This window comes from Hippocampus bargibanti, linkage group LG01 (genome assembly GCF_051943395.1).
Source record: "Hippocampus bargibanti isolate YZ-2025 linkage group LG01, ASM5194339v1, whole genome shotgun sequence".
Taxonomy (NCBI): Eukaryota; Metazoa; Chordata; class Actinopteri; order Syngnathiformes; family Syngnathidae; genus Hippocampus; species Hippocampus bargibanti.
Window position 1 is genome coordinate 34,032,886 of NC_142734.1, and position 27,020 is coordinate 34,059,905.

Genomic DNA, 27,020 nt, shown 5'->3' on the forward strand with positions numbered 1-27,020 from the left:
AACTACTGCTACTGTTTTGGATTGCACCATTTTATCTCCGTTGGTACTTTGCATTTTCTCAATGAGTGGTACTACTCCACATTGTTCATCTTACATAATGGAATATTTTTTTGATAGTTGTCTGCAATGTCCTTGTTTATTGTAATTGCTTATTTTAAGATGGCGCCCCCCTGTGTGGCTGCCTCCGCAGCAGCTCTCTCCCTTTCTTGTCTACTTTTTCACTTCTTTACTTTCCCGTTTTTGTTTTGCCTAATCTCGTTCCATAAACCTACAAAGAGGAGATGGGCATCTTTTCTTTTGCTCATCGCCGTTATTTTTTACTTTTTCATCGCTCCTGTGAACGGGGAATCCACGCGCACGCGGAATCCCATTGTTTACAGTCGAGACCAGCTACTAGCGTGGCGGGCTAATAGCGGACTAGCGGCCGCCGCACCAGACATCCCCGATGAATTGAAGAGGAGGAAACGAGGATGTCGGGCCGGGAAAGATCGCCGCAAAAGAACGAGGAAATACCGACACGTTCTCCCGTCCGTCATCATGGGGAACGTGAGATCGCTCCCAAATAAAATGGACGAGCTGGCGGCGCTAACGCGACATCAGAGGGAGTACCGGGAAGCCAGCTTGCTACTCGTCACGGAGACATGGCTTTCGGCAATCACTCCGGACGCCCACGCAGAGTTGGAGGGCTTCCAACTCGTACGAGCGGACAGAAATGAAGGCAGCGGTAAGCAGAAAGGAGGGGGGATTGCTGTATTTGTGAATGACAAATGGTGCAATCCTGGGCACATCACGGTGAAGGAAAAACTTTGCACTCGGGACATCGAGCTGCTAGCCGTTAGCCTCCGGCCGCGTTACCTGCCACGGGAATTCTCACACGTCATAGCCGTGACGACGTACATTCCCCCTACGGCAAATGGCGGCGCTGCCTCCGATGCCCTCATATCTGTTGTAAACAAGCTGCAAACCCAGTCCCCCAACGCCTTGTTTATCATCTCAGGGGACTTCAATCACATTTCCCTGAAATTCTCCCTCCCAACATTCACACAGTATGTAACTTGTGCCACCAGAGACAATAACATATTGGACCTATTTTATTCAAACGCCAAGGATGCATACAAACCCTCCCCCCTCCCCCCTCCCCCCTCTCGGAAGAGCAGACCACAATATGGTTTATCTCCAGCCTGTGTACAAACCCCTTGTCCAGAGGCAACCAGCTGTGACCCGCACGATCAAAAGATGGTCCACAGAAGCTGAAGAAGCTCTGCGGGACTGTTTTGATTCAACCAGGTGGGAGCTCTTTACTGAGATTCATGGGGAAGACATTGACTCACTCACCAACACCATCACAGACTACATTAACTTTTGTGAACAAAACACCGTACCCACCAGGACTGTGCGGTGTTTTGCCAACAACAAACCATGGATTAATCCCGACATAAAAGTCCTCCTGAAGGAGAAGAAAAGGGCTTTTGTGTCGGGCAACAGAGAGGAACTGAAGGCCGTGCAGATCCAACTGAGGAGGAAGATCAGAGAGGGGAAGAAGGCCTACAGGATGAAAATGGAGGAGCAGCTGCAAGCCAGCAATGTCGCTGGTGTCTGGAAGGGCCTGAAAAACATCTCAGGCCACAAAAGCCCAGTGACATTGAACGAAAAAGACAAGGACTGGGCAGATGAACTCAACCGCTTTTTCAATCGGTTTGACAAGACGCCAGCCGCCCCCGGCCCACCGTCAACTTCACCTGTAGCTGCACCTGCACCAACTCTCACTGTGGCCTTACCCTCCCTGCCCCCTCTCACGACCAGCTCTCCACAACCAACATCTGCCCTCCCAACCGTTGCCACACCCTCAGCCGCCACTCTGCCTCCTGGTTCCTGCCTGTCTGTCACAACTGCGCAGGTGAGGAACCAACTGAGGAGGATGCAGGTGAGGAAGGCAGCAGGTCCGGATGACATCAGTTCCCGACTCCTCAAGACCTGCTCCGACCAGCTGTGTGACATTGTCCAGCACTTGTTCAACCTGAGCCTGAAGCTGGGCAGAGTTCCACAGCTGTGGAAAACGTCATGCCTGGTCCCAGTGCCCAAGATTGCCAACCCCAAAGAGCTCAACAGCTACAGACCGGTGGCGCTGACGTCTCACCTGATGAAGACGCTGGAGAGACTCGTCCTCGCCCACCTGCGACCGCTGGCAAGCTCATCGCTGGACCCGCTGCAGTTTGCCTACCAGCCCAGCATCGGTGTGGAGGATGCCATCATCTACCTCCTCCATACGGCGTTGCTGCACCTGGAGAATGCTGGGAGCACGGTGAGGATCACATTCTTCGATTTCTCCAGTGCCTTCAACACCATCCAGCCAAGTCTACTGGGGGACAAACTGCAGCATGCCGGAGTCGACCATCACCTCACATCCTGGATTACAGACTACCTCACAAACAGGCCACAGTACGTGAGGGTAAAGAACTGTGAGTCGGACAGGCTTCTCTGCAGCACCGGAGCGCCGCAGGGAACAGTCCTGGCTCCATTCCTCTTCACCCTCTACACCTCGGACTTCAACTACAACACCCCAACCTGCCACCTTCAGAAGTTCTCTGACGACTCAGCTATTGTCGGCCTCATTACAGAGGGAGACGATAGGGAGTACAGGGGACTGACAAAGGACTTTGTGGACTGGTGCCAGCAGAATCACCTCCAGATCAACACCGGCAAAACCAAGGAGCTGGTGGTGGATTTCTGCAGGAAACAATCGTCACCTGCACCATTGAACATCCAGGGTTCGGACATTGAGAGGGTGACCTCCTACAAGTACCTGGGTGTTACTCTCAACAATAAACTGGACTGGACAACAAACACGGATGCCCTAATCAAAAAGGGACAGAGTCGCCTCTTCCTCCTCAGGAAACTGAGGTCTTTTGGAGTTCAGGGGTCACTCCTAAAGACTTTCTATGACTCTGTGGTGGCATCAGCCATCCACTATGGCATTGTCTGCTGGTCAGGCAGCATCACCACCCGGGACAGAAAAAGACTGGAGCGCTTTGTCAAGCGGGCCAGTTCTGTCGTGGGCTGCTCGCTGGACTCTCTAGAGGAGGTGGGCAACAGACGGACGCTAGCTAAACTAAAAGCTATGACGGACAGCCCCTCCCACCCCCTCCTGCCCATCCTGACAGCTCTGGGTAGCTCCTTTAGCCAGAGACTATTACACCCGCGCTGCAAGAAGGAGAGGTACCGCCGCTCGTTCCTACCGACTGCTGTCAGGCTTCACAATTCCCAATGATCACATGTGAAAAAAAAAAACCAAAAAAACTGGACACCTGTAAATATGGGTTGTTGCAATATATCTAAATGCATTTCTTGATTCTGCACTATGTACAGTCTTGTTTATAGAACGGTTTTTGCACATCTACATTTGCACAGTATACAGTTGACATTTTTATTTTGTTATGCTTAGAATATCTTGTTTTCTATCCTTTCACTCCCACCCCAACCCCATCCCTCTTCAATTGCTGCTGTGGACTGCAAATTTCCCCATTGCGGGACGAATAAAGGTATTCTGATTCTGATTCTGATTATTCTTGCAGTACTCACGTAGCCTGGACTACCGGAGACAAATTTCTTGTGCGTTCTACATACGTGGGCAATAAAGATGATACTCCTCTTGGTGCATGTATGGAGCCTTCTCTTTGTTGTATATAATCACACCTCTCGTCTTTGGTACAGAATAAGCCTCCCTCTGGCCACCTTTGATGGACAGGCTTAATTCTCCCAGTCAGACCCACACTGTCCATTTGTATCAATTAGACTCGATTTCTTCGCTGTGCTCATGCAGACACACAGAAGTCAATTATGTTTAATCTTTGGTAAATTACACGGCACTCACGAGGCAGTTCTGTCGACAGGCCGGGAATGTCTCACTCAAGGTTATCACGGTGCGGTCATTAGCTGTTATGAGATAAGAGTCGTTGCAGGTAAGGGATGAGAAGGTGATGAAAAATAGTGCAAGGCATGGGCTGATACATAATGTTAGGTTACGCTTGAGCTGCTGCGTGTTTCAACATCAGCCATTCGTTCACACCTCACAAAGGCACAAAGGAAAATGAAGGGTTCCTGTCAATGATCACTCGATTTATTTTTACATTATTGGTGAAATATGAAAGAAAATAGAACATATTTACATGCATTTCATGTCCCTTAGTAAAGCACGTATTCTGACCACTGGATATACCATTCTGAATGGGTGTTCACTCTTATCACTTAATAATCTGTTTGAGCTAGGTGAAACGCATTGTGTGGAAAAAAGCTTTTTGTTGCAGTCGGACATGAATGTCAGGATATAAAATAGAACAGAAAATACAGCTTTTTCTTTTGAGATACATTTTCCACTGTTTCCAATTGATGGTTTAAGAAGAGGCCCCTTGTTTTTGGACAGCACAAAAGTGCAGGCTCATCACGACGAGCTTAATTAAAATGACCATCAACAAGTTGTCTGTCGACGGCAAAGATGCAAAGCCTCACGACCGCCGCCTCTGCAGAATCTGCTCCATGTCACATTGACAAGAAATGAAGTGTTTAGATAATTGGGTTGGAGACACAGATGGACAGTGGCATAAGAAGTTTTGTCAGGGAGTCGGCCCTAATGACTTTATCACTGAATACCAGAAGTGACTGATTTCATTGACTAAATTGAATGCTGTGTTTGTCAGGACATTTCGTTTTTTGGGGGGTTTGTTTTGTTTTGTTAATTAACAATATGGAGGTAGCCATAGAAGAGATAGTTTATAGATAACTATCTCTCTTTTTTAAAGAGAAGAAAGAGAATTGTGGAGTCAATCAAACTGAACATTTATATGCATAGCAGCCATTTCTTGATATTTTGGACATTTTTGGCACAAAGCATATACCTCCATATATTGAGCAGATGAGCTTTGCCGCCTGACAGCTCACGTCATTGTTCAATTGCAGAACATTTTAAGTCATAAATTATAAAGTGTCATGTGAACGTATAGCAACTAGGAAAGAATAATATGTTTTAAGGCTTTTGAAAGCAAGATAAATAAAGCAAATCCCAGAGAGTGTTTTGAATGAGACCGGTGTCATTTTCCATTTTGAATGAGTGAGATGAAAAATCAATTAACTGATGTTCGTGTGCGTGTGTGTGTGTGTGTGTGTGTGTGTTCTTGACATTTTTAAGGTCATAACAGCTTTAGACAGCAGTGGGGGAAAATCAATCCTTGAAAGACGAAAAAGAAGCAGAACTTTTACTTGGGCATATCTCAAGTGTGCTGATCAATTATGTTATCGCTTCAATGCTGAACAATTTCTAAAACAACCTTGTTATTTTTAATTATACCAAAGCAAAGACTCCAAACTGTTATCACTGACGTGCATTGTTGTGTTTTTAAAGTTCTGGAAGAGGAGGTGGTCTTTCATGGATTTCAAAGGGAAACATTAAAATCTGGGATACAACAAAAAGTAATTTGACACCCTGGTCTATAATCTCCTCCTATTTGTTGTGGATGTCACTCATCCTTGCTGCATGTTTCACATTGTTCATGAATCATATGCATCGCTGGACTTGTCAACCGCATCCTGAATAACCGACAAACTCGGGTGGATGCTGATTCTTTCAGAGTTTGCGAAGAGTCAGACTTTACCTGTTGATTGCTGAGAGCATACAAGTATTGGTGATCTGGGCTGAAGAGCAAATCTTTCAGGATGGGGCTGCCATCACTCACGACGATGTTTTCGTACAGCAAAGCCGGCTGGGAAACAGAGTTGACGAGGATCTAAGAGAAGTCAAACAGAAAAAAAAATGTCAATTTTCATTTTAACATGCCAACCCGCCAAAAAATTGCAATGCGTCAAGTGGCATAATTGCCTACATTTTCACACAAGCAAAAATATGGCATTCCTTCCCATACTCATGAAATGCGTATATTCATGTTTTTGTCATTTTAAATAAACAACAAAACCATTAAAATTCAACCAAAAACCACGATGAGGTTTAAAAGAAAAACAGTTGAGTGAAATTTCCTGTCATTATTGTTGAGCTATGAGCTGCTAATTTTTGCTAATCAAATCAAAAGTCATATACATAAACAGTGTGACACCAAAATACGTTAACTCATGTCTAAACCTTTCCCAAAGTCTGCAAAAACGTTTCCTTTGCACTCATATCTTCCAATGTTTGACTCTCCAGGTCTCAAAACAATGTGTGTACTTTTTTATCTGTCAAGTCACAAACAGAGTTGCCTTAAAATATAATTTTTTTGTAACAGAAGGTAAGGCTTGTCAACGCAGTGGGAGAGCTTGTTTCAAAAGAGCAGAAATTCACTTTGCAAAAAAGGCAAGTACAATGAAAAATCAGCTTTGTTATGGTTCTCAGTGGGATATTTTATCAAAATAGTCTCAAGATTTTACTCTACAAAGCAAAATGTCAGGTATTTGACTCAGAGTTTACAACAAAATGGAATCAAACGTTTTGCGCTGAGAGCGGCTTGTACATGGAGGCAGGGGGCAAGGAGGTACTCAGTTCACTTCAGTTCTTAAAATAAATCCAATTGAAAGAATTGGAGGAACAATGCTCACATCAATTTACCTGACTTTCAGACATTTGTAAGAGCGATACTATGTAAATGTTTGGCAAAACCGAAGACTCTGAATCGCCGACTGGTAATGTAGGTGATTTTGAAATGTTTTTGGAAGAATCATCCACACAGATTAAAATGCAACACTTTTGCATTTGATGTTATATTCCTCACAGTGTACACGTAACGGCGGTCCACAAACACACAGACACACACTCACACACTGAGGTGCAAATTGTTATTCAGCAAAGCAGGAAAGAAAACCATTAGCATTTGTGAAGATTAGAGTCCACAATTATGTGGGAATGTGAACGGCGACAGACGAGTCGCCCGACAGCTCGGGGCAGAGGGCAGTTGGAGCGAGATTCAGGTCACTTGGCACGGAAGGGATGCAGAGTGGCACAGGTGAGTGTGTACTCTCTCATGTCTTCAAATAGCCTGCAGGTTTCTGCTCCCTTCCCGTGACCTGCCAAGTCGAGTCGGGAGGCTCCATTTCCATCAAACGGTATATTGTCGTTAGAATACCTGCATTTTGTTTCCTAACTGACATCAGAAAAACGTTTTATAGCATCATACCCAAAACACGCAGTATGATATTTTTAGTCAAATGCAAAACACCAATAAAAATGACTTAAAGTGTCTAAAAAGTGCTTCAATTTGAAACCGGAAGTGGCCAGTTTCAGAAGGTCCCGCCCCCTTGTTCGTGGTGTCATGTGAACACCTCAACACTGTTCTTCCACCCTCACACTGTACATGTCCTGAACTGATTCAAGCTACTTCTCTGCCACTCTTGACTTCATCTTTCAGTGCCTTAACGCATCTCTGAGTTCTCATAGGCTGAATTGACAAAGACAAATTCTGCTGAACCTCCCCTGAACTTGTCCATCAACTCCCTAGTGCTCTTCCTCGGTATGAAACAAAACTACTCTCCTCTATCCTGTCCTCTTCCATAACTTCACGGCAATAGTTACCACAATCCTGAACGTCATTTATTTTCTTGAAAATGGGGACCAGCACACATTTCCTCCATTCCTCAGGCATCTTCTCACCTTCGACAATTCTATTTGACAACCTGGTGAAAAACTACCCAACCTACTTAAAATATTCTAACCATCTAATAAACACATTTACATCTCTATCGTTAATCACCCAACTAAGGTACAGTACATAAAGTTTGAAATAATGATATTATAGACGGGAAAAAGCAAATTATGAGAGAACATGCTAGCTGTCCGTCTGTTCAAACGATGCGTCAAACATGTGTGACGCCGGTGCGCAGTAAATCTTCTCGCCTTTCTGCCTTTTATGTTCATAAAAATAATTTCTAAGGTACCTATTTCATATTCAACATTATCAATCGCTAGGCTCGCTCATTGCCTATCATGTGGTGGCACTGACCTCCTATTCCGTCCATCCATTTTCCAGACTTTATCCTCATTGACCTCTTCATTTTCAATTTTTTTTCTTTTCTTTTTTTCCCTCAGATTGGCAGAATGAGAAGAAAATGCTCATTTCTCTGACGCTTTTCATGTAATCTACTTCCATTCTCTTTGTCTGTACGTTTCTCTCCACCTCGACTTGTCACTTGCTCTTTTGCATCCTTAGATGTACCACCTTAGCTGACACACATGAGCGGCCAAGCGGAAATCACTGGACATGTATAGCGCAGTGTAGCAGCTTGTGCACACTCCCCTTGTACGCGTGTGTGTGTGTGCGCGCACACATGTGTGTGTATTTTCCTGTCTTTGCCCTGCAGTGAGTAGTGAAAGTACAACTAAACGAGTTCAATTTGTCAAGAGCAGAAAGGTGCAGCCCTCGAGGGCTAGCGGACAGCTGTCGACAAGGCGACAAGAGAAGGTTTAAAAGGGAAAGGGAAAGAAAAAAAATACATACACACATATACAGTTCACACACACACCAATACTGTCCCATTCGACGCAGTTCATGAGAGCAACTCTAAGAATGGAATGACGCTTCTTCAGTGTGTGTGTGTTGATAAAATGCAGTCATGACCTCGGTGTTGACTCAGCAATTAATGTGCATGTCAGTAAATAAGGGCCACGCCCCCGAGGATGACATGCCATTAATAAAGATGCTATGCTTCAGAATGATCGCTATGTGACCCAAACGACCCACAGATCAAGAAAACAACCTCTCGGTGCGGCCGACGGTTTGTACGTTGACTGAATTTATTTGCCTTTCGTTCTCATTTTCGTGCAAATTGCCACTCTGATTTATTATTGGCTGCAGAGGAAAGGGCAAGAGACTAATGAGGGGGTCTGTCAAAGGCCAGAAGATGAAGGTAGTAACAGACAGACAAATATGATATGTACATGTGAATGGCTGGCAACCAGTTCAGGGTGTCCTTCACCTATTGCCTGATGACAGCCGAGATAGTCTCCATGATTCCCGTGACCTTTTGGCGCATTACAAAATAGATGAAATGATGGACGGATTTTTCACATTGACAGTGAAATCACAATTGAAATGCTAAGGCTTTTAGAAATTATTTCAATTTTAATGAAAAGTATTAGCTAAGACATTAGCTGAAGACAACAAAGTTTTTTTTCTCAAGCTCCGTTTAACTCATTCACTGCCAGAGGATTGCAAAAATGTGTCCCCTACCGTGCCAGTGTTTTTGTCATTGTTACTCAAATTGCAGGATGCACATAATATTCATTTTTGGAACTACATAAACATTCAATACAGTGGTACACACCTTAGACTCTCTTCTTTCATAAAAAAAGAGTGGAGTAACATGAGGTCCAAGTGGGGGCGGTTGTCCAAAAGGAAAATTAAGCCCCCTCATGGGAGGAAAAAAAATTGCCAGAGGTCTTACCAGTGATTTATCGGCAGCAACCGCAAGAAAAAAAAACCAAATCTGAACAAATTTGGGAATGGCGCTCCGCATCTTATTTTCAATTCCCGAATAAATTCGAGGATGGCAGCGAATGAGTTAAGGATACGAGTTTGGCTCAATGGCCAAGAAACAACACCATTTTGTGGCCATCATCATCAGTAAGGTTCTACTTTGCAATAACGCTGCACAGGTTCAAAACGACGTGCTTCGACAAAGCCTCCCATTGATAGGACCAATCGGGGCTCATTTGGGACATCTCGCTCTGCATTCTGCTGTGTTTGGTGTGAAAAGAGCAATTATCCGGCAGTTAGATTACAATCCCTTCCACCCTCTAACGAGTACCGTGTCCCACATCAGTCTGTTGCTTTATTGATGCTTCATATCAGAGGTTCACAATGGTTCAAATGGGGAGAGTCATATTTTGAACTTTCTTTTCTGCTGTTGTCATTTATCTTCAACATTTGTCTCGGCAGTTGCAGGTGGTGAATTACTACACTTGTACATGTAGATGCTCGGGCATTTACACCCGTCATACAGTTTGTCTGTGCAGTCTGCCATCCTACTGTGGATATGTAATTACAAGGGGGATATGATAAGATTTTTTTTTTTAATCCTCCTATGCTGTGGGAGCTCACAGCTAATTATAGAGTCAGCCGAGCTTCAAATTGCCATTTAAACAACCATACGGTGGAAGACAATAACAAAACCCCTTGGTGGTGTCATTGCTGTGCAGTTAAGTGTGACCGCAAAGACGTCTCGCGGTACTCGAAAGAGGCATTAGAACTAACATTTGCACATGTGTGTGTGCATCTGAAACATATTTACAGTTAATCTGTGTATCAGCCGGATTGGTTGGCACGTGCGCTTCACAATGCAGATGTCATGGGTTTGATTCCGGGTCCTCGCTTTCTTGTGTGCAGGCTGTCCAAAATGCGTCCCCTTCATTGTTCTCTTTCCCTGTCCTCTGAAGCCAAAATAAAACTGAGTGAACAGACAGATGAACAACCACCAACACTCACACTCACACCCAAGGACAATTGAGAGAATTCCATTAACTTGAACCTTTTTGGGAATGTAGGAGGAAAATGGAGTACCCTGAGAAAACTCACATAAGCCCAGGTAGATCATGCAAACTCCACACATGGAGGCTGGAACCAGAATCAAACTACTGGACCACCTGGCTGCTGTTGTTGTAAGATTTGGAAGGTAATTGACAGAAAAATGTAGTGGTATGTTACATTCTAAGACATATTATTATTATTATTATTTCTCTCAAAACCACTAATAGAGCTTGCAAAAGCACAATAACTCTTTGTTTTAAGAATGTTATTTTCCCCCTCTACAACATACTGCAGTACACTCATTTTCCAAAATGATCAACACAAACATCTTGCAAAGAGGCTCTTAAAGAAGACTGATGTTGGGAAGCTGTAAAAAAAATGTTGGTGACAAAAGGAACATGTGGAGAGAAAGTCCAAGTAAAGGCTAGAGAAAGGACAAGTAGCGATGTTTATGGCCTATGGCGAAATATGCTTTGACAGAACAGTTGGTGCCAACACACACAGGAATTAAACTTTAAACACACCGAGGGAGCCTGTTGTCCTTTCTTTTCCCCCTAAAACCAAGACGGTTTGCCATGAGAAACGTTGGATACACATTGGAGTGTTATATGTGCACACACGGGACTGTTAGTTAAAATCATCTCCATGAGAGCGACATTTTATGCGTGAAGGCAGTCCTTCTGAATGTCTTCAGGTTTCATAAAAATAACTAATTAAATCGAAAATGCTTTCAAAATACCATTGTTTCATTGTTCCCTTGATCCAAACTGCTTCAGTGTGTATGGCCGTGTGTGTGCGTTCATTATCTTTCATTTGCCCCTGACTAAAAATGTGTTTCCCTCTGGGTAAACATCACCCAGGATGTATGTTTATTAGGCACAATCATAGAAAGAAAATGTGACTGTCGGTAGGGGATAGCCTTATAAGTCATTATTTAAAATAACTAACTAAATACAAATATTTGATAAACAGGCCTTGGTTTCACGACGCAGTATGAGTTAAAAGAGTTAATACTGAAAGCTATTCAGTCAACAACTTTAGCCAGCCCTCCTGGTCATGGAACCGCCGTCCCTGGTGTATTTATTGGAAATATGGTGGGGAAAAAAATCTATACATGTCTGCGAAGTACAAGCGTATTTGTTGGAAGTGGACTGTAAAAAGGTCTGCTGGTCAGGAACAGTTTAAGCCATATTTCCTTAGAGTGCTTAAAACGTGATTGCTGTCTCTTACATTTTTAATCTTAAACTACAATATCGTGGAAATCTGTATTTGTCCACCCTCTTCTCAAAAGTTCAATCTTAAACAATAATGGCATGTCCTGCCAAGTTCAAGACTGTCTCTCTTGGCTAACTTATTTGACTCTCATAAATGAGCAACTGAAACAGTTTTTACCTGATATCTCAGTTTCAAAACCCCACTTAGCCTGGGTTCCAATGAGGACACCACACAATTACAACTATAACCCCACTTACAAATGACATCATACATGATTCTGATAACAAGAAGTCTTGTGCGACTGTATTTATTGATTATTTGATACACCTGAAAAGATTCTGAGGCTTTAGTTGTAGTGGGCTAACCTAGTTTAATAATTACCTGAGTAGTAGAACTCATTGTGTGGCATTTGATAGTTGCACCTCATACTTGAAGAAAGTAAACATTTGTGTTCCACAAGGATCAATGTCGGGCCCCATTTTATTTTCCATTCATGTCAATATTTTAGGTCGGGACGTGGGGCAAAGTATCATATTTATCGAGAAGATACTTCACACGCGTTTTACGTCAATGAGTGAAACTATGACATCCATCAAATCTGCTTTTTGATCATGTGCTGTAATTGCTTGGTATGGACCTCCAAGCCACATGAAATTGAGAATTACTTCACACACCTAACAAATACATTAAAATAAGTTGAGACGATGCGACTGATTTTAACTCATTTACATAATCTGTTTAGTATATTACCAGAATTTAAGTCTATAGTGCTGTTGTGTAGTTTAGTTGTTTGTGTATAGTTTTATTTTGTTCCATGTCTATCACGCTATTATGTGCTGCTTGTCTTGGCCTGGTTTCCCTGTTGGGTTGAGTCAGTGTGACTCAACCCAACATTTTCAAGTTTTCAAGTAACGGTAAAATTAAATAACATTTTGATGAATGTACTTATCCTTTATGTATATGCCCGTTATGACCAAAATTAATCAAATGCATTCATCTCGACCCAACGAATGATGTGTTGTAGGCAAAAAGGTTTGTGAAATATTACACTGTGTCTCCAACAACAAAAAATGTCCCCAATAAGTCATAATTTGAAGTATTATTCTGCAACACCAGGGTGCTATGAAGACTGGTCTCTTAGCTTCCACAAAAAAATATTACCCACTGACTTCCCACCCACATGTTAAAATGTTTCCATTTGAGATATAGTGGACACACGAACAGACAGAATACTTTCCAACTATGTAGTAAAGTTTTACGGTCTCAGAGACTCGAGGCACAACAATGTTTTCTACAGTGTTAACCCTACAGACGAAGAGCCCACTTCTTCTTTTATTTATTTGATTTTACGAATGCACACGGGTGTGAGCAAACTTTAACAACCTAAAAATCTTTATGAAACAAATTCATAGAGAAGCTGAGGCAAGCCATTAGAGAACAGATTTGTGTTGGGGGCAACATAAACTCAGTTTCTGTGGAAATTGATTCCTGTTAATACTGCGGGCATCTGCAACAGTTTATTCTAAGTTTTCTTTTTTTTTTCAATTCACTGCGACATCGTTGCAGATAATGGCTAACTCTAAACTGCAGGAATGGACATAAAGGGAAGATGTACTATTATTACAATACTACAATATTGTTGACGGATAAACTGCATTGATTTTCCCTCATACATTTTTAACACAGTGTACTGTTATTGTTGACACTCAGGACATAGTTGGAATCATGGTGAGTCTCTGTTTCAAGGCTAAATTGTAGCTGAAAATGACACTCATCCAAGTGTTTAGTGTTCACCAACATGCTGTTGATTCTACTTGACTATTGCGATTCATGCTAGCTTAGGTAGCTTCTTTTGCTAGTTTTTTTCGGTGTCACATTTTATTGTTAATGCAGTAAAGTTGTTGAGACTATCGTCCCTATTGAGAATGATGGCAGAAAATGCATGCTAAATCATACGTCTGTCCGCTCTATTGAATTATGTGCCCTGTTTGTGGCCATGCCGCGTACAATATGCTAGGATTGAAATCCTTCGAAACTATCCCAAGTGCTGGACAAAAATTGGCGGGAGTTTGGGAAGTTCACGGTTGATGATTTTTCCAAAACTCAAAATTCAAAATGTTCACAGTGACTTTTGTTGCTCAGTGAGACATTTTAAAACATCTTGCCTGAAAGTCAAAATGTGTCTAATTTTCCATATTTTATGTTGATATTTGACTCTGAAATTGTTCTACCTGTGTATATTGCATTTAAAATTTGGGCCTGCACATGTGGAAACCTGGTGTGGAAGAGTGTCACCCCCTGCTGAAATAGTGTAGACCCAAAAAATTGCAGAATTGAAACGAGACTGGCTGCAATTCAGCCCTCACCGCTTTTCAAAGTGATTGTAATGCTGAATATACAATATATTACCATAATTTATTTCTGTGGTGTTTAAAAAAATGTTTGCACGAGCAGAACAGATCAAGTCAACCCAAGGCCTCTCTCTTATTCTGCCGGCATTCAGCCGATTTGAATGGAAATTTCCGACATGCAATTTCGAGATGTAAAATAAGCCATCACAATTCACCGCAGGTTTGATAAATCACATTTCATGTCTCATTTTATAGCATTCATACTCTCAGACAATCAATCTATCAATTACTCTTCCCAGACACAATAAAACAAACTAGGCCGTATTTTCTTTGGTGGACACATTCCTGGGCGAGGCCTGTTTGTGGATGACCTTCCACATCTGTCAAATAAGTTTGCACCCTGTTTGTCGCTGAATAAAATTGATCAAGGTGGCAGTGACACAAATTGAATTTCCCATCATGTGCTCATGAAACACGAGAATAAATGCGTAATGGAAGGCAAACAGTCTGAATTCGAGAGCCTCTCTGAATGAAGGAGTATTTACTTTGTATAGGAGATACAGTAGACTGTTCCCCCACTCTGTTGTGAATTGTGCACAAATGCCAGATGCAGCGTGGTTTTCTGAAACGAGTACACACCATTGCTCATTTTGACAGCTTTTTATTGGTTGCTGCCACTTCCATGTGAAGCTCTGCAGAATGTTCACGGTCACTCGCTTTCACTGCAGTTAAATGTGTTCTTAGCAGTGTTAATAGGCTTCGAAAAACAATAAAAGCACCATCAACTCCATAATAGCAAAAGACTTTTCGCTTCAATGTGATGTTTTCATAGAACTAAACATTACTGCTCCTAAAATGCTTAACTGGAACATCTAAACAGTATACCGGATTACTACACCACTATTACTGTATGTTACCGACAAAGATGTCAACAATGGGACTTACTCGGTGGAGGAATAGAAAAAACGATGTAAAGAATAAATATTCCCTGCAACATTCGCTCCTTTACGTGTTTTCCAATGTTAAGTGTTTGGGGAAGGCTGAAAAACATATACATAAAAGACACGCTGCACTTAGAGACTGAAAGCTGCGGCGTTGAATGTGCCAGATCGTAAACAAGGAGAAAATGTTTTTTTTAATTTCCTGGGTGGAATGCCAAGTCATTGAGAGGATGAAGCAAACAGGAAACAAAATCCGGGATTTCAGTGACAATGACAAAAACCTTGGCACTGGAGTAGACACATTTATGCACATCTGGCAGTGAATGACTTAATATACACATTAATATAACGGGTGGTTGATTGAAATTTAAAAAACGTCGAGATCCAAATATATTGGTGGTTAAGTGGGTGCGTGGCTGCCTCACAGTGCACACGTACAAGGTTTGGCCTTTCTGGGCGGAATTTGCATGTTTTCCCCATGTGTGGATTTTCTCCGGGTATTCCGGTTTCCACCCACGTTCCAAAAAACATGCATGAGGTACACTCTAAAATGTCCCAAAGTGTGAGTGTGAGAGCATGTCTCTGCGATTGGCTGGCAACCGGTTCAGGGTGTCTCCACCTACTGCCCGTAGACAGCTGGGATGGGCTCTGGCATGCCTTGACCCTTGTGATTACTAAGGAGATGGATGAAAGTGTTCATATATTTTCAACATGGACTATACACAGCTCTAAACCACTGTTGTAAAACTACCCAAAGCTGATTTTGACCCCACTGGTTATTCCATGTGGTTCGTGTCATAACGCAAGTTTCTCGGAAAACAATGAGGCTTCTTAAACTTTGCATATGTGCACACACCACGACAAACACTGCAATAACATGTCGACTTTAATTTGTGCAGTAAGCTTAGAAAGAATGTGGACGCGTGTTGTTGTGAGCGGGCCCCGTAGAATGTGCTGTGCCAGGCACCAGCAGACACCAATCCTGCTTTCAGGATTTGTAATCTCTCCATCACCCCCTCACACACTTTAACTCAACCTTTTCTCCACATTTTACCATGACCAAAAGTATAAACAAGAAGTCCAGAAAACAAGCAGACCAACGTGGAGACAGAGGGAAGAGGGCAGAAGCCAGAACAGGGATGAGATGGAAAGGATCCAGTGGAAACCATGATGTCATGATTAGTGAGGTGCGACCATCCAGCACTTCCACTGGCACCGTGCAGACGCCGGTGGTAAGCACATACATACATGCAAAAAGAAACAATAAAAGGTCTTTTTCCACGTTAAATAATCACAAATGCTAAAGGAAACAATGAGTTTGTTGTCACTTGTTACATCCACTGTGGATGTGTCACGATATCCAGGATGTATCCAGGAAAATTCAAATGATGAAATTTGCAAAATTTGGAATTTGGGCAAAGATCAACAGTTGAGGAACAAAAATCTGATATGACATCACACATATGTTTAGCTTTTTGTTGATGCTATGTATTTATTTATTTTTTCGATCGTGGACAAATCCCCCACGAGCAAAAGAGTTACGACAGCGAGGAAAATTGTGACTACACCTAAGTAACTGGAAATATATAGCAATGTACGACATTAATGCCCCCGCAATTGCTTTGCAAACACTTCAGGGTGTATCTAGCTTACCTCAGTAACGCATTCTACAAGGGTGAGTAGTTTTTCAAAACTCTCAAGGACACTTTACAGTCACAGGATATTTTTTCTGCGGGTGAGCGGCGGTAGCCACACGCGCCAGCGCTCACACAACCCGGAAGTTACTTTATACATCCTTATCTAGGGGAGGCCTTCTGTATTTTTGCCTTGATAAAACGGTGGTGTCGAAAACTAGCATGCCAATACTGCTGGCACTCCCTGCAGGAGCATGCTCATTAATATCAAAAAACCTGAAAATAGCTGAAACCTCCTGCTAACACAAATGCACGCGTGAGCCCAAGGCTCTGCCCAACTTTGAAGCCCGCTGGTATCGCAATTTGTTCATTGGATTCAAATCGGTTCTACTGAAAGACAGATGAGATCATTGCGTTGACCTCCAACTCACAAAACCCACACATCCACTTCAAGACAAAAGGCCTATTTGAGGAAATGACATCATCAGCAGAGGCAGGGTCACAGAGGTCAAGGCTGGCTGTGAGCTGTCTCATCTCGGCAAAGATTACACTCCAGCCAGTGGTTATTATCAATCCTTATGAGGAATTGCAAGCAGGGAAAATGACTTGAGGTGCTCCCATCCGCCCCACCCTTTTCTCTCCCATCACTTGCCCTTAACTGCTCTGGATTGATAGCACAGCCTATTACTGATAGATAGATGGATGGAGAAGATTATGGAACGCTCCATTAGCTTCACTTTATATCGGTGGGCGAGATCTGCCGCGCAGTTGGTTAAATGGGGGAAAATGGTGTCTGGAATAAACCAGGACTCATAGCTGATGGCAGAACAAGACTGCAAGGACTGGCGATGTTGCAGATGAAACTACAGTTCAAAAGCATCATTTCATGAAGCCGTCAAGTTGTTGTGATGGTAGGCGGATCGCAAAATGGATGAAATAACAAACTCATGCCTATGCAGTGATACCTCTGTTTTCGACCATAATCCGTTTCAGAAACCTGTTCGAAAACCCATTTGTTCAAAAACCGAAACAGCACTTTCCATTCAAATCAATGTAAAACATCTTAATCCGTTCAGTCTAGAAAACAACATTTTAACTACAGTAAAGTCTCGTTATATCGATATCGGATATATCGATAGTCCCGGTTATATCGATACTATTTCTATGCACGCACGGAGAAAATTACATGCAAACAGGGTCGGATATATCGATAGTCCCGGTTATATCGATATTGTTTCGGACTCCCTTGAATATCGATATAACGAGACTTTACTGCATTTCACAGCATAAACCGGATAAAAATTTAATAATAGAGCAGGTCATGTGTAAAATTCCATAAAAACAAACCGCAACATTAAGATCTGCATAAAAAGCTCTCTATCTGTCTGCCACGGGGCGTGTTGGCACCTATCCCAGCTGTCTTTGGGCAATCACACGGCAAACTAACTTTTCAAAACATCCTCTGCTTGATTTAAAATCATACTATTCAGGAGATCTTAACCAAATATGTCAGCATTTTTGCAAAAATAAAACAACAACAATATTAATGCGTCGGTCAGGAAGTGACGTATAAGGAAGCGGAGGGTAGTCGAGTGATGCATTCAGATGTTTGGTGGAGAACCAAATTTCGGTTGTATACCGGGGCATAAAAAATATGACATTTTTGGTTGAAAACCGAATGGGATGAGAACCGAGACGTTCAAAAACCGAGGTTTATTTGTGAAAAAAAGAGGAACGTCGGCATGGAGCGCTAACGTGTATTTGGAACAGAGAGTCGCCGCTTGATATTGAAGCGGATTTCCGGAATATTCAGCACGAGTCTTAAAACGTAAAATATAGCTATATGCAGTGGAATCTTTGTAAAATACGGTCAGTAGAAGTCATTTGAAGCCATTTTAAAAATTATGCACACCACTTGTCCGGAGACGTCAGTTGTCCTCTAAAGTGAATACCCCGATAAATATTCATAATGCTTGCAAAGATGTACATGTACAATATGTGTGACTTTACACATACAGTCACACCTCGGTTTTCGAAGGTCCCAGTTCTCGACCAATTTGGTTTCCGACCGAAAATTAATTCTAGACCAAACTGAGTGCACCTGAATGCACCACTTGACTCCCCTGCGCTTCCTTATATGTCACTTCCTTGTGTCGCGTCTTATTGTGACCGACGCATTCATTAACCCACGTGTAGCGTTCCATTTTGAGCAGCCGTGTTTGTATTGTTCAATCACTATGAATAAAAAGAAGACATTGATTACATTAATTAGAATGGGAAATGTTTGTGTTCGGTTTTCTGGAACAGATTATGGTTGAAAACAAAGGTTTGACTGTATCTGTTCCAACCACCCAATCGGATTTTGGAGTATCCTCATGCCAGGTGTCTTTAGTTTAGCTAGCCAATGGATATCTGCCACATTTCAAGGGCTAACCAAAGTTGTTAATGTAAAGCTGTGCTGCCGCGTAGCTTAAGGTTCCTCTCAAGCACCAAATCACACACATACACCTGTCTCTCTTCCAGTGTTCTCATCTGCCTCATTCCCATCCCGCTTCTCGCTGCCACCGTCTCATCCATCCGTCTGCTTTTAATCTCTCCCTCTTTTCCTTGTGTTCTCTCCCAGTCAGCGTTCACTTTTATCCCTCCCTCCAGCTGGCCAAGGCTGAGTGACAGCACAGTTAAATTCTTATTGGCTTCTCCACAGGAGGCAAAGAAGGCATCGTCACTGGAAAGTAGTTTCTGTTTGTAATTGTGCCATAGAAGTTTGCGGAGGGCAACTCTCATAACCTCAATTTGAACCCTTTCTCTCGAAGGGTTGAAGTGACACTTGGTTGTCATGACTGCATTGACAAATGTGGTAACGGAATTCCTTGTCACGAGACATGCTGCTCATGGAGCAGGGGCACGTGTTCCACTCAAATGACCCATTGTCTTGCTCTTCTATAAAATCAATCACAATTAAGGGACATGGTTCTATCAACTGTGCCCGCCATGGTATCTTTATTAGTTAGCATTACAGCCATTGTTATAAAATAGTGAGGGGAATGTTGGGGTTTGAAACAGGGAATTGGAGGTGGAAACATGACAGAAAAATGATGCACAATGCCATTGTCACGCAGAATCAGCTCACAATTGGATTTAGTGCACTTCTAAAAGACTGCGAGCGAAAATCACAATCAGCATTTTGTTATATTGAAATCTGTGACAATCCTAATTGAATTGGAGTGTTTGAGTGCGCGTCATAAAAAGATCAATTTTGATGTTTATGGCACAATGAAGATAAGGAATTAGGAAAGATGACTCGCTGATAGCATAGTGGCTCACTAATCAGAATTTAGTGCAGCCAGTGTGGATTCTGTTGCTATTCAGTGACGCTTTGCAAGTGTGAATGGTTGTCATTCACTATGTATGTGCCACGGGTTGGCCTGCCAATCAAACCGAGCGTTGGTGTGGCTTTTGGGCTTGGCTCCCGCACGAAAAGACCCCTTGAATAAAGTTCAGGAGTCCAGAAAATAGGGCTGGATAATTCAAAGCAAAATACAGCTTTCAATATTGAATCCTCATTTAGTTTGTTTTAGGTTTCTGTAATTAAGCTTATTAAATGTATGAGGCTAATAATACAGGCGTGACATGAAGACCATTCAGACAAGAAGAACAAAAACACGTCTGTTGTTGAAGCTTACGCTATTAACTCGCTAAATATGATTTGTTTTGGTGGAGCAATGTTCCTACACACCAGAAATTTACGTGTCGTTAAGTGAGTCTTCCTGTGCGTGTGCGCATGTGTGCATGTGTGTGTGTGTGCGCCTTTGAAAGCAGCAGGACACCACCCCGCTCTGTCGCAAATTACCTCATTAAATTCCACTGCATTAAAGCCACTTTTATGAATTTCGCATAGTCCTCGGCCCATTGTTCCCCTGCAAATGAGATTAAAGCAACATTTGCCTTTCTCCATGCTTTCAATTATAGTTCTGGAAGGACAGCTCGGGCATGGCGGCTTAATGAGATGAGAGGAAAAGGAAGAGGAGAGAAACCTCATTCTAAGAAGACCACAGGAGTCTATCTTTGTAGTTTACCGTCGATTCTAGCTGGACAAACTATGAGTCATCATTTTATACCGTATTTTACTTTTCTTCTAATCTATGGCATTAAATCAAGCATGTCCCAACAAAGGAATTTCATAAGCTTCAGATCAATCCAGGGCATTAAAACTAGCATGTTGATGCATTGAGGGAATGATGAATACTATTTTGTTGCTTGGTAACCATGATAACTATGGGCAGTAGAACATGTTTATTTTTCATAAAAAAAAATACAAACTTCAGATATTTAATCAAATACCAAAATCCGCTTCAATGTTCTTCAACGTTTCACAGGAGGTTATAAAACCAAAGTCGGCACAAAAGTTGACTTTCGCTAAAGCCCCGTCATGTGTTCAGTGCAAAATAGACGACCACGCTCGCCAGCGGAATGTCATAAGACTCACGTGGCGTGTGGCTAAAGGGGACATGCGGTCTGATCTATCCCACATGAATGATAGACAGCCACAACATTGAATGGAAAGAATGATAATATCAATTCCAAATGATCCATCCGTCTTATTATTTCCATTGCTTATCCGGTTCAGCGTCATTGGATCTCAGCTGAATACACGCGAAACGCATCCGAACTTGGCCAGCCAGTCAAATTCAAACAGCCATTTGGATTGAGTGACAATGTCAGTCTGCGTTTGGAAACAATTAATACAATACAATACAATTCAATACATATTGATTTATATAGCGCCTTAACAACTGCTGAAGTGCCTAACATGGACAACGATGTTGTTAAAGCGCTATATAAATCAATGTGTATTTTATTGTATTATATCATATACAGGAAATAAAACAGTCACAAAGATAGTAGAAAGCACCAGGGAGTAAAATTAAAATAAAGTCTGAATCCATTACAATATTTAATCCCCTCCACATGTTACATATGGAGCGCACATCAAATCAATGAAAAGCTAGTTTTCAAATCTGAAGTAAAAATAATGAATGTTATTGTGGTTTACATGGAATAATTAGACATTTTGGTTCGGATTTTAAGAAGCATCGTGGAAAAAAAAATAGCTTTCTTGGGCCGAATAAAATGATGTGGTGGGCCAAATTTGGCCCCCGGAACTAGACTTTGACACCAGTGACCTAAAGGTTTGAATTACGGCACAGTGGACATTTCGATGAGAAAGATGATCACTCGTTCACAAAGAAGGAAGAAATGTCGGATTTCTTTTGATGTGACAAAGAGCTTGGATGCACTTGCGCTAAAATAAATAAATACATAAATACAAAAGAACAATAAAAAACGTGGCTTCAAAAATGGGCTTTTTGAAATGTTTGAATACACGTTTGAAGCCACACACACACACACACACACACACATACATACAAACACACAGTGTTATCGGGTGAGTCAACATGCACACTCGCCAGCATTGCATTCACAGGAAAGGAACTGGTGGCCAGTCAGCCAGCTGCACTGGGCGAATGGCTTGTGTTGAGCGACTCAAGACTATTGAAGGTCCTCATGAATGCTTGTGTGAACAGGCTTACTCGGCTGATCTGCATGAGAAAAACATGAAGGTCTCACACACACACACACACACACTCATGATTCAATGCTTTGACCTTCACAATGAAACAACACACACACACACACAGAGACCAAGTGACGACCACCTACCCACACACATACGCAATTGAACCCTGCACCTCTCTGCACGATGAGAGAGACTTGCTCAGTAGTCGATCACTTGCACACTGCAAGAACCAAGATACGGGCACAGAAAATCCTCCTGAAGCGTCCGCACCCTTCCCACCATCTTTTCTAGCTACTCCCCTCAGGCAGGCGCAACCGATCCATGTGCACCAAATCCAGCAGACATTTAAACAGCTTCTTAAAGATGATTCTGATTCTGATTCTGATCAGCGTGACCTCGTCCAACAAACAAAATATCCAAAATGTTGGAGCACCTATTTCAAAGTTTTGGATAGCATAATATTCTGCTAAATGAAGTGTTGAATAGGTTCCCATACATCAAACAATGTTAGTTTCTTAATAATTTTAATGATGTGTTTAATCCCAGTATGTTTACATTTACACCACTTTCACAAACACTGCAAATAAAAGGCAACTACCCAGCACTAAACTGCAAGAAAATGGACCGATTACTCCGACGTTTTTCACCCCAAAGGAACAGTTGAACAATGTTCTCTGCCATTTGCGCTTCTGTGAATTCAAACTTAGCTTTATCTGTCACCACTAAATGTCTCTTTTATGTGATGCTCTCAATGCACCTCAACTCAGTTTTCCCCAAATACGTCCAAACAGAGTTGTCATGACGAAAAAAAAAAGAAAGCAAAACATAGTTTTCGTCCCCTTGAAATATTCTGTTTCTATTTCCGGAAGGAGCTGTCGACCCTTTTATCAAAGCCTCTTCTTCGTCCTTTTTATAAACTCCCTTTGCCGACTATTTCAAGGAATGTATGACTGATTGTTCTTCTTCCTTCATGTGTGCGAACAGGAGGAATTTACTGGGTAGAAAACAATGCCAACATTGTGCCATTCAGTGCAAGAGGGAGACAGAACAAACTTGGCTGTTTATGTTGTGTGCAGGGAGGGGCAATAGACCACATTTATTGATTGACGATAGGAAAAATTGGATATCAATTACCGTACTTTCCAGATCATAAATCGCAGTTCTTGTCATAGTTTGCGTAGGATTATTACTATGAAGTGATTTATGTGTAAAATTCTAAACCACGGGTGTCCAATTTATTTTTTGCCACAGGACACATTGTAGTTACGGTTTTCTCTTGAGGGCCGCTATGAATTTGGGGAAACCAATAGAATTCTTAACGTTTAATCCCCCCACATAATATATATATATAGAGCACACAAGAAATTAATGAATAACTAGTTTTCAAATTTGAAGTAAAAAATAATGACTGTTATTGTGTTATACATACGACAATTTGGATTGGATTGGCCTTCATTAGTCTCGCAGTAGAGGAATTTACATTTCACAGCAGCAAAGTTATGAAAGGAATGAAAGTAGAAAAACAAAATAAAGGAGGAGGAGGAGGAATTTGAAATTACGGTTCGGACTTTCGCAAGCATAATGGAACTTGACATGCTTAATTTGCTTTCAAGGGCCGAATAAAAGGATGTGATAGGCCAGATTTGGTCCCCGGGCCTTGAATTTGACACCAGTGTTCTAAACACATAGTATTTTTTTTTTATATTTTTATAGTTTCCCGGGTCTGAAGTAAAGAGGCAGATCGCAGAGGCAGTTAGATGAATGGACGCGGGTGTGGGAGATATTGGATCATTTTAGAAGATCAAACAGATCAGACCAAATTAAAAAATGCCTATTTAAATGGAAAAAAAAACCTGTAAAATTCCTGTATCTCGAAGTTACCTGTGGAACAAAAACTACAATTTATGTATTCATTACTGTATTTTACTGTGCATAAGGCGGAACAGAGTATAATGTGCACCCTTAATGACTGGTTTGTTTTCAAACTTTTTCCATATATAAGGCGCACCGGACTATAAGGCGCTTCAATGAATGAACACAGTTTTCCAAATACAGTAAAGTCTCGTTATATCGATATTCAAGGGAGTCCGAAAAAATATCGATATAACCGGGACTATCGATATATCCGACCCTGTTTGCATGTAATTTTCTCCGTGCGTGCATAGAAATAGTATCGATATAACCGGGACTATCGATATATCCGATATCGATATAACGAGACTTTACTGTATAATACATAAATATAGAAAAGTTTTCCAAATATAAGGCACACCACTTTATAAGTTGGTACAGTGCTAGGGTTACGAACTACTGACAGTAGTTGCGAGACCTGTTGTGGCTCAATATTATTCACATATAAGGTGCACCTGCGTATAAGGCGCTGGGTTATCTTTTGAAGAAAATCACAGCTTTTGGGTGCGGCTTATATATATATATATAATACATATATATTTATATATATATATATATATGGCTATATATATATATATATATATATATATATATATGTACATCAATATCTATTTTGAACTGACTAGGAAATTTTCCGCATCACAATATGTTCACAGACAAACTGTTTTGTGTTATTATATTTTGAAATTTGATGAGTGGAGAATGTTGTGACAAATAGAAATAACAAGCAACTGTATCCATTAAAAGTCGTCATCAATGTATACCCTGATCACAAAAATAGTCATGGGCGGCCCAGAACATTTCACGAGTTGTATCGCTGAATAAGATGTGATGGAACAAAATTGTGACTTCACAGTCTCCTCCTTTCTTGCCTGTGAATGTGTCCAATCTGCGAGGGATTTGATTCTGGCCACAGGGTGCCAAAGAGCAGGGCGAATCAACATGGGTTGGGGCAACAGAAGGTGTATGCCTGTCCATTTGTCCCGCTGCAAATCTACTCCGAGGGGGGTCCAGAGGATTTGTATAATCAGTTTTTTTTTTCCTTCTCTCTCAGGAATCCCTCTCGGTCCCCCACGTCCTTATCCCACTGCAGCTTAGTGGCCCAACTGCTTCCTCGTCGGCCTTTCCCCTCAGCTTCTTTCACCCCTTCATCTCTCAATCTGTGCCTTTATCCCCCGATCTTCCCTCGAGCTTTTTACTGCCACTCAATTCCTCGTTCTCACTCCGGTTTACCATTCATCCCTCTGACCTCATCCTCTTAGACTTATCCTTATCACAACCTTGTACGTTGTAAGCATTGAGCTCAGCGGCTTGGAATTACAAGCCACTCCTCGGGTGGAGTGACGCTCAGTGATACTGATCATCTTCGTTTCATTCATTGTTCAGTGGGTGAGCAGAGTGTGGCACGCATTCCAGGAAACCAATTCCTGATTAAAATCAGCTCTTCAGGTGAACGTTATGGATTTGGAAATGGACATTCAACTTAAGATGGTTAAAGCAGAAGTTAAATAAAACCTTTTTTATTGACTGTGTCACTAGTGAGAGGTTTTTAAGCATTGACCCCTTTAGCTTCATGTGCTATGTAACGCAAGACAGCCGATGTAAATGATGTCAAAATTCCACATTTTTTATTTTAGATAACTTCGATGATGATCTTGCTGAATGTGCAGATATCCAATTCAAATACAGGATGAGACATGGCTTCTCCTCACCTCGCCCAATCCTTCATTAACTGAATTGAGGAAGAGGGGGCTTCTCAGCGGCAAGTCTGTCTTGGTCGCACTTCAATGTGTTTTCACACCCCATGATATATATTTTTGATTTCCAATTGAGAGGTTGATGCTTTTAATGTTGGTGTGTAACATGTAATTTTTGTTGATATGTTAAACCCACAAATAAACAAATAAAAAAAAAAAAAAAACATACCAAAATGATTTCCAGGTGCTCCTTAATATCAAGTGTAGCCGATTCAGAATTATGGTAGTGAAATAAACATGTAACAGCTGCAGTCTATTGATTCTAAAATCTTACTGAAAATGAGAGAAAAGCATGCGTGGTTATATCGCAAAAAAAAATTGTATCTGGTAACTAAAAACACCAGAGCTCACATTTTTCATGTCAAGCTGCTAACTCTATGAAAAAAAATCATGTCTGTTGAGCTTGTACTCGTTTCAATTTGACTTTAACATCACTTCCTCACACTATGTCGGTGTTGTGCGCTATCGGGAAAAGAGAAGAAATCGAGAGCAGCATCTGCCTACGTCAGCCAAATTGTAGCATACCAGCATCGTTGGTTGTAAATGACACCGTACGGATGAAAGAATATTTCAAAACGTGTGTATCCTGTATGCTTGCAAAGAGTTTCAAACAGGCAGTCAGAGGCATTTCTCAAAAGTAAATGTGTTTACTCAACGAAATATCCGGGTTAGTGTCATTAAAAACACTCTTTGCCAGGTGTTTTATGGGGCTGGAATGAATAAAATCCAAAACTCAAGGTGATAGAGCCATAGAAGGCACTTCCATTTTAACTGAGCTACCTCATCTAGTGACATATTGAAAAGCTCTCAAAACACATCTGCTTCGGGCTCAGAGTTCATTGTTTGGGTTTGTTTTGTCTTGTGTTAACTGGATAATGTTCGTTTATATAATTTCACCAAGTAAACGTTTCGAGCCATCTCTGGGAAACGTTACATAAAATAACATAAGCAATGTATCAGAATTGACCTTGCTTTTGCCATCCAAAACATAAACGCTCATTTCATAGAAGATCTAGTAGACCCAGCGTACCGTGTTTAGTCTGCTTCTGGGTTGGTATCCATTTCACAGATTAGCCGGACAAACACAGGACAACCAGTTTCCATGTCACGGGTCATCAAATACTCCCTATGCAA

The 27,020-nt window shown here is 41.7% G+C and overlaps 1 protein-coding gene across 2 annotated transcripts in view; it reads right to left on the reverse strand.

The window, feature by feature from the left end:
- Nucleotides 1-27,020, reverse strand: part of LOC148904005 (plexin-A1-like) — a 162,613-nt gene that overhangs the window by 81,609 nt on the left and 53,984 nt on the right. For both annotated transcript variants that reach the window (XM_089012558.1, XM_089012549.1), the window contains exon 4: nt 5,646-5,777. In XM_089012558.1, coding sequence (XP_088868684.1) covers nt 5,646-5,777 — 132 coding nt within the window. The remainder of the gene's footprint in view (nt 1-5,645; nt 5,778-27,020) is intronic.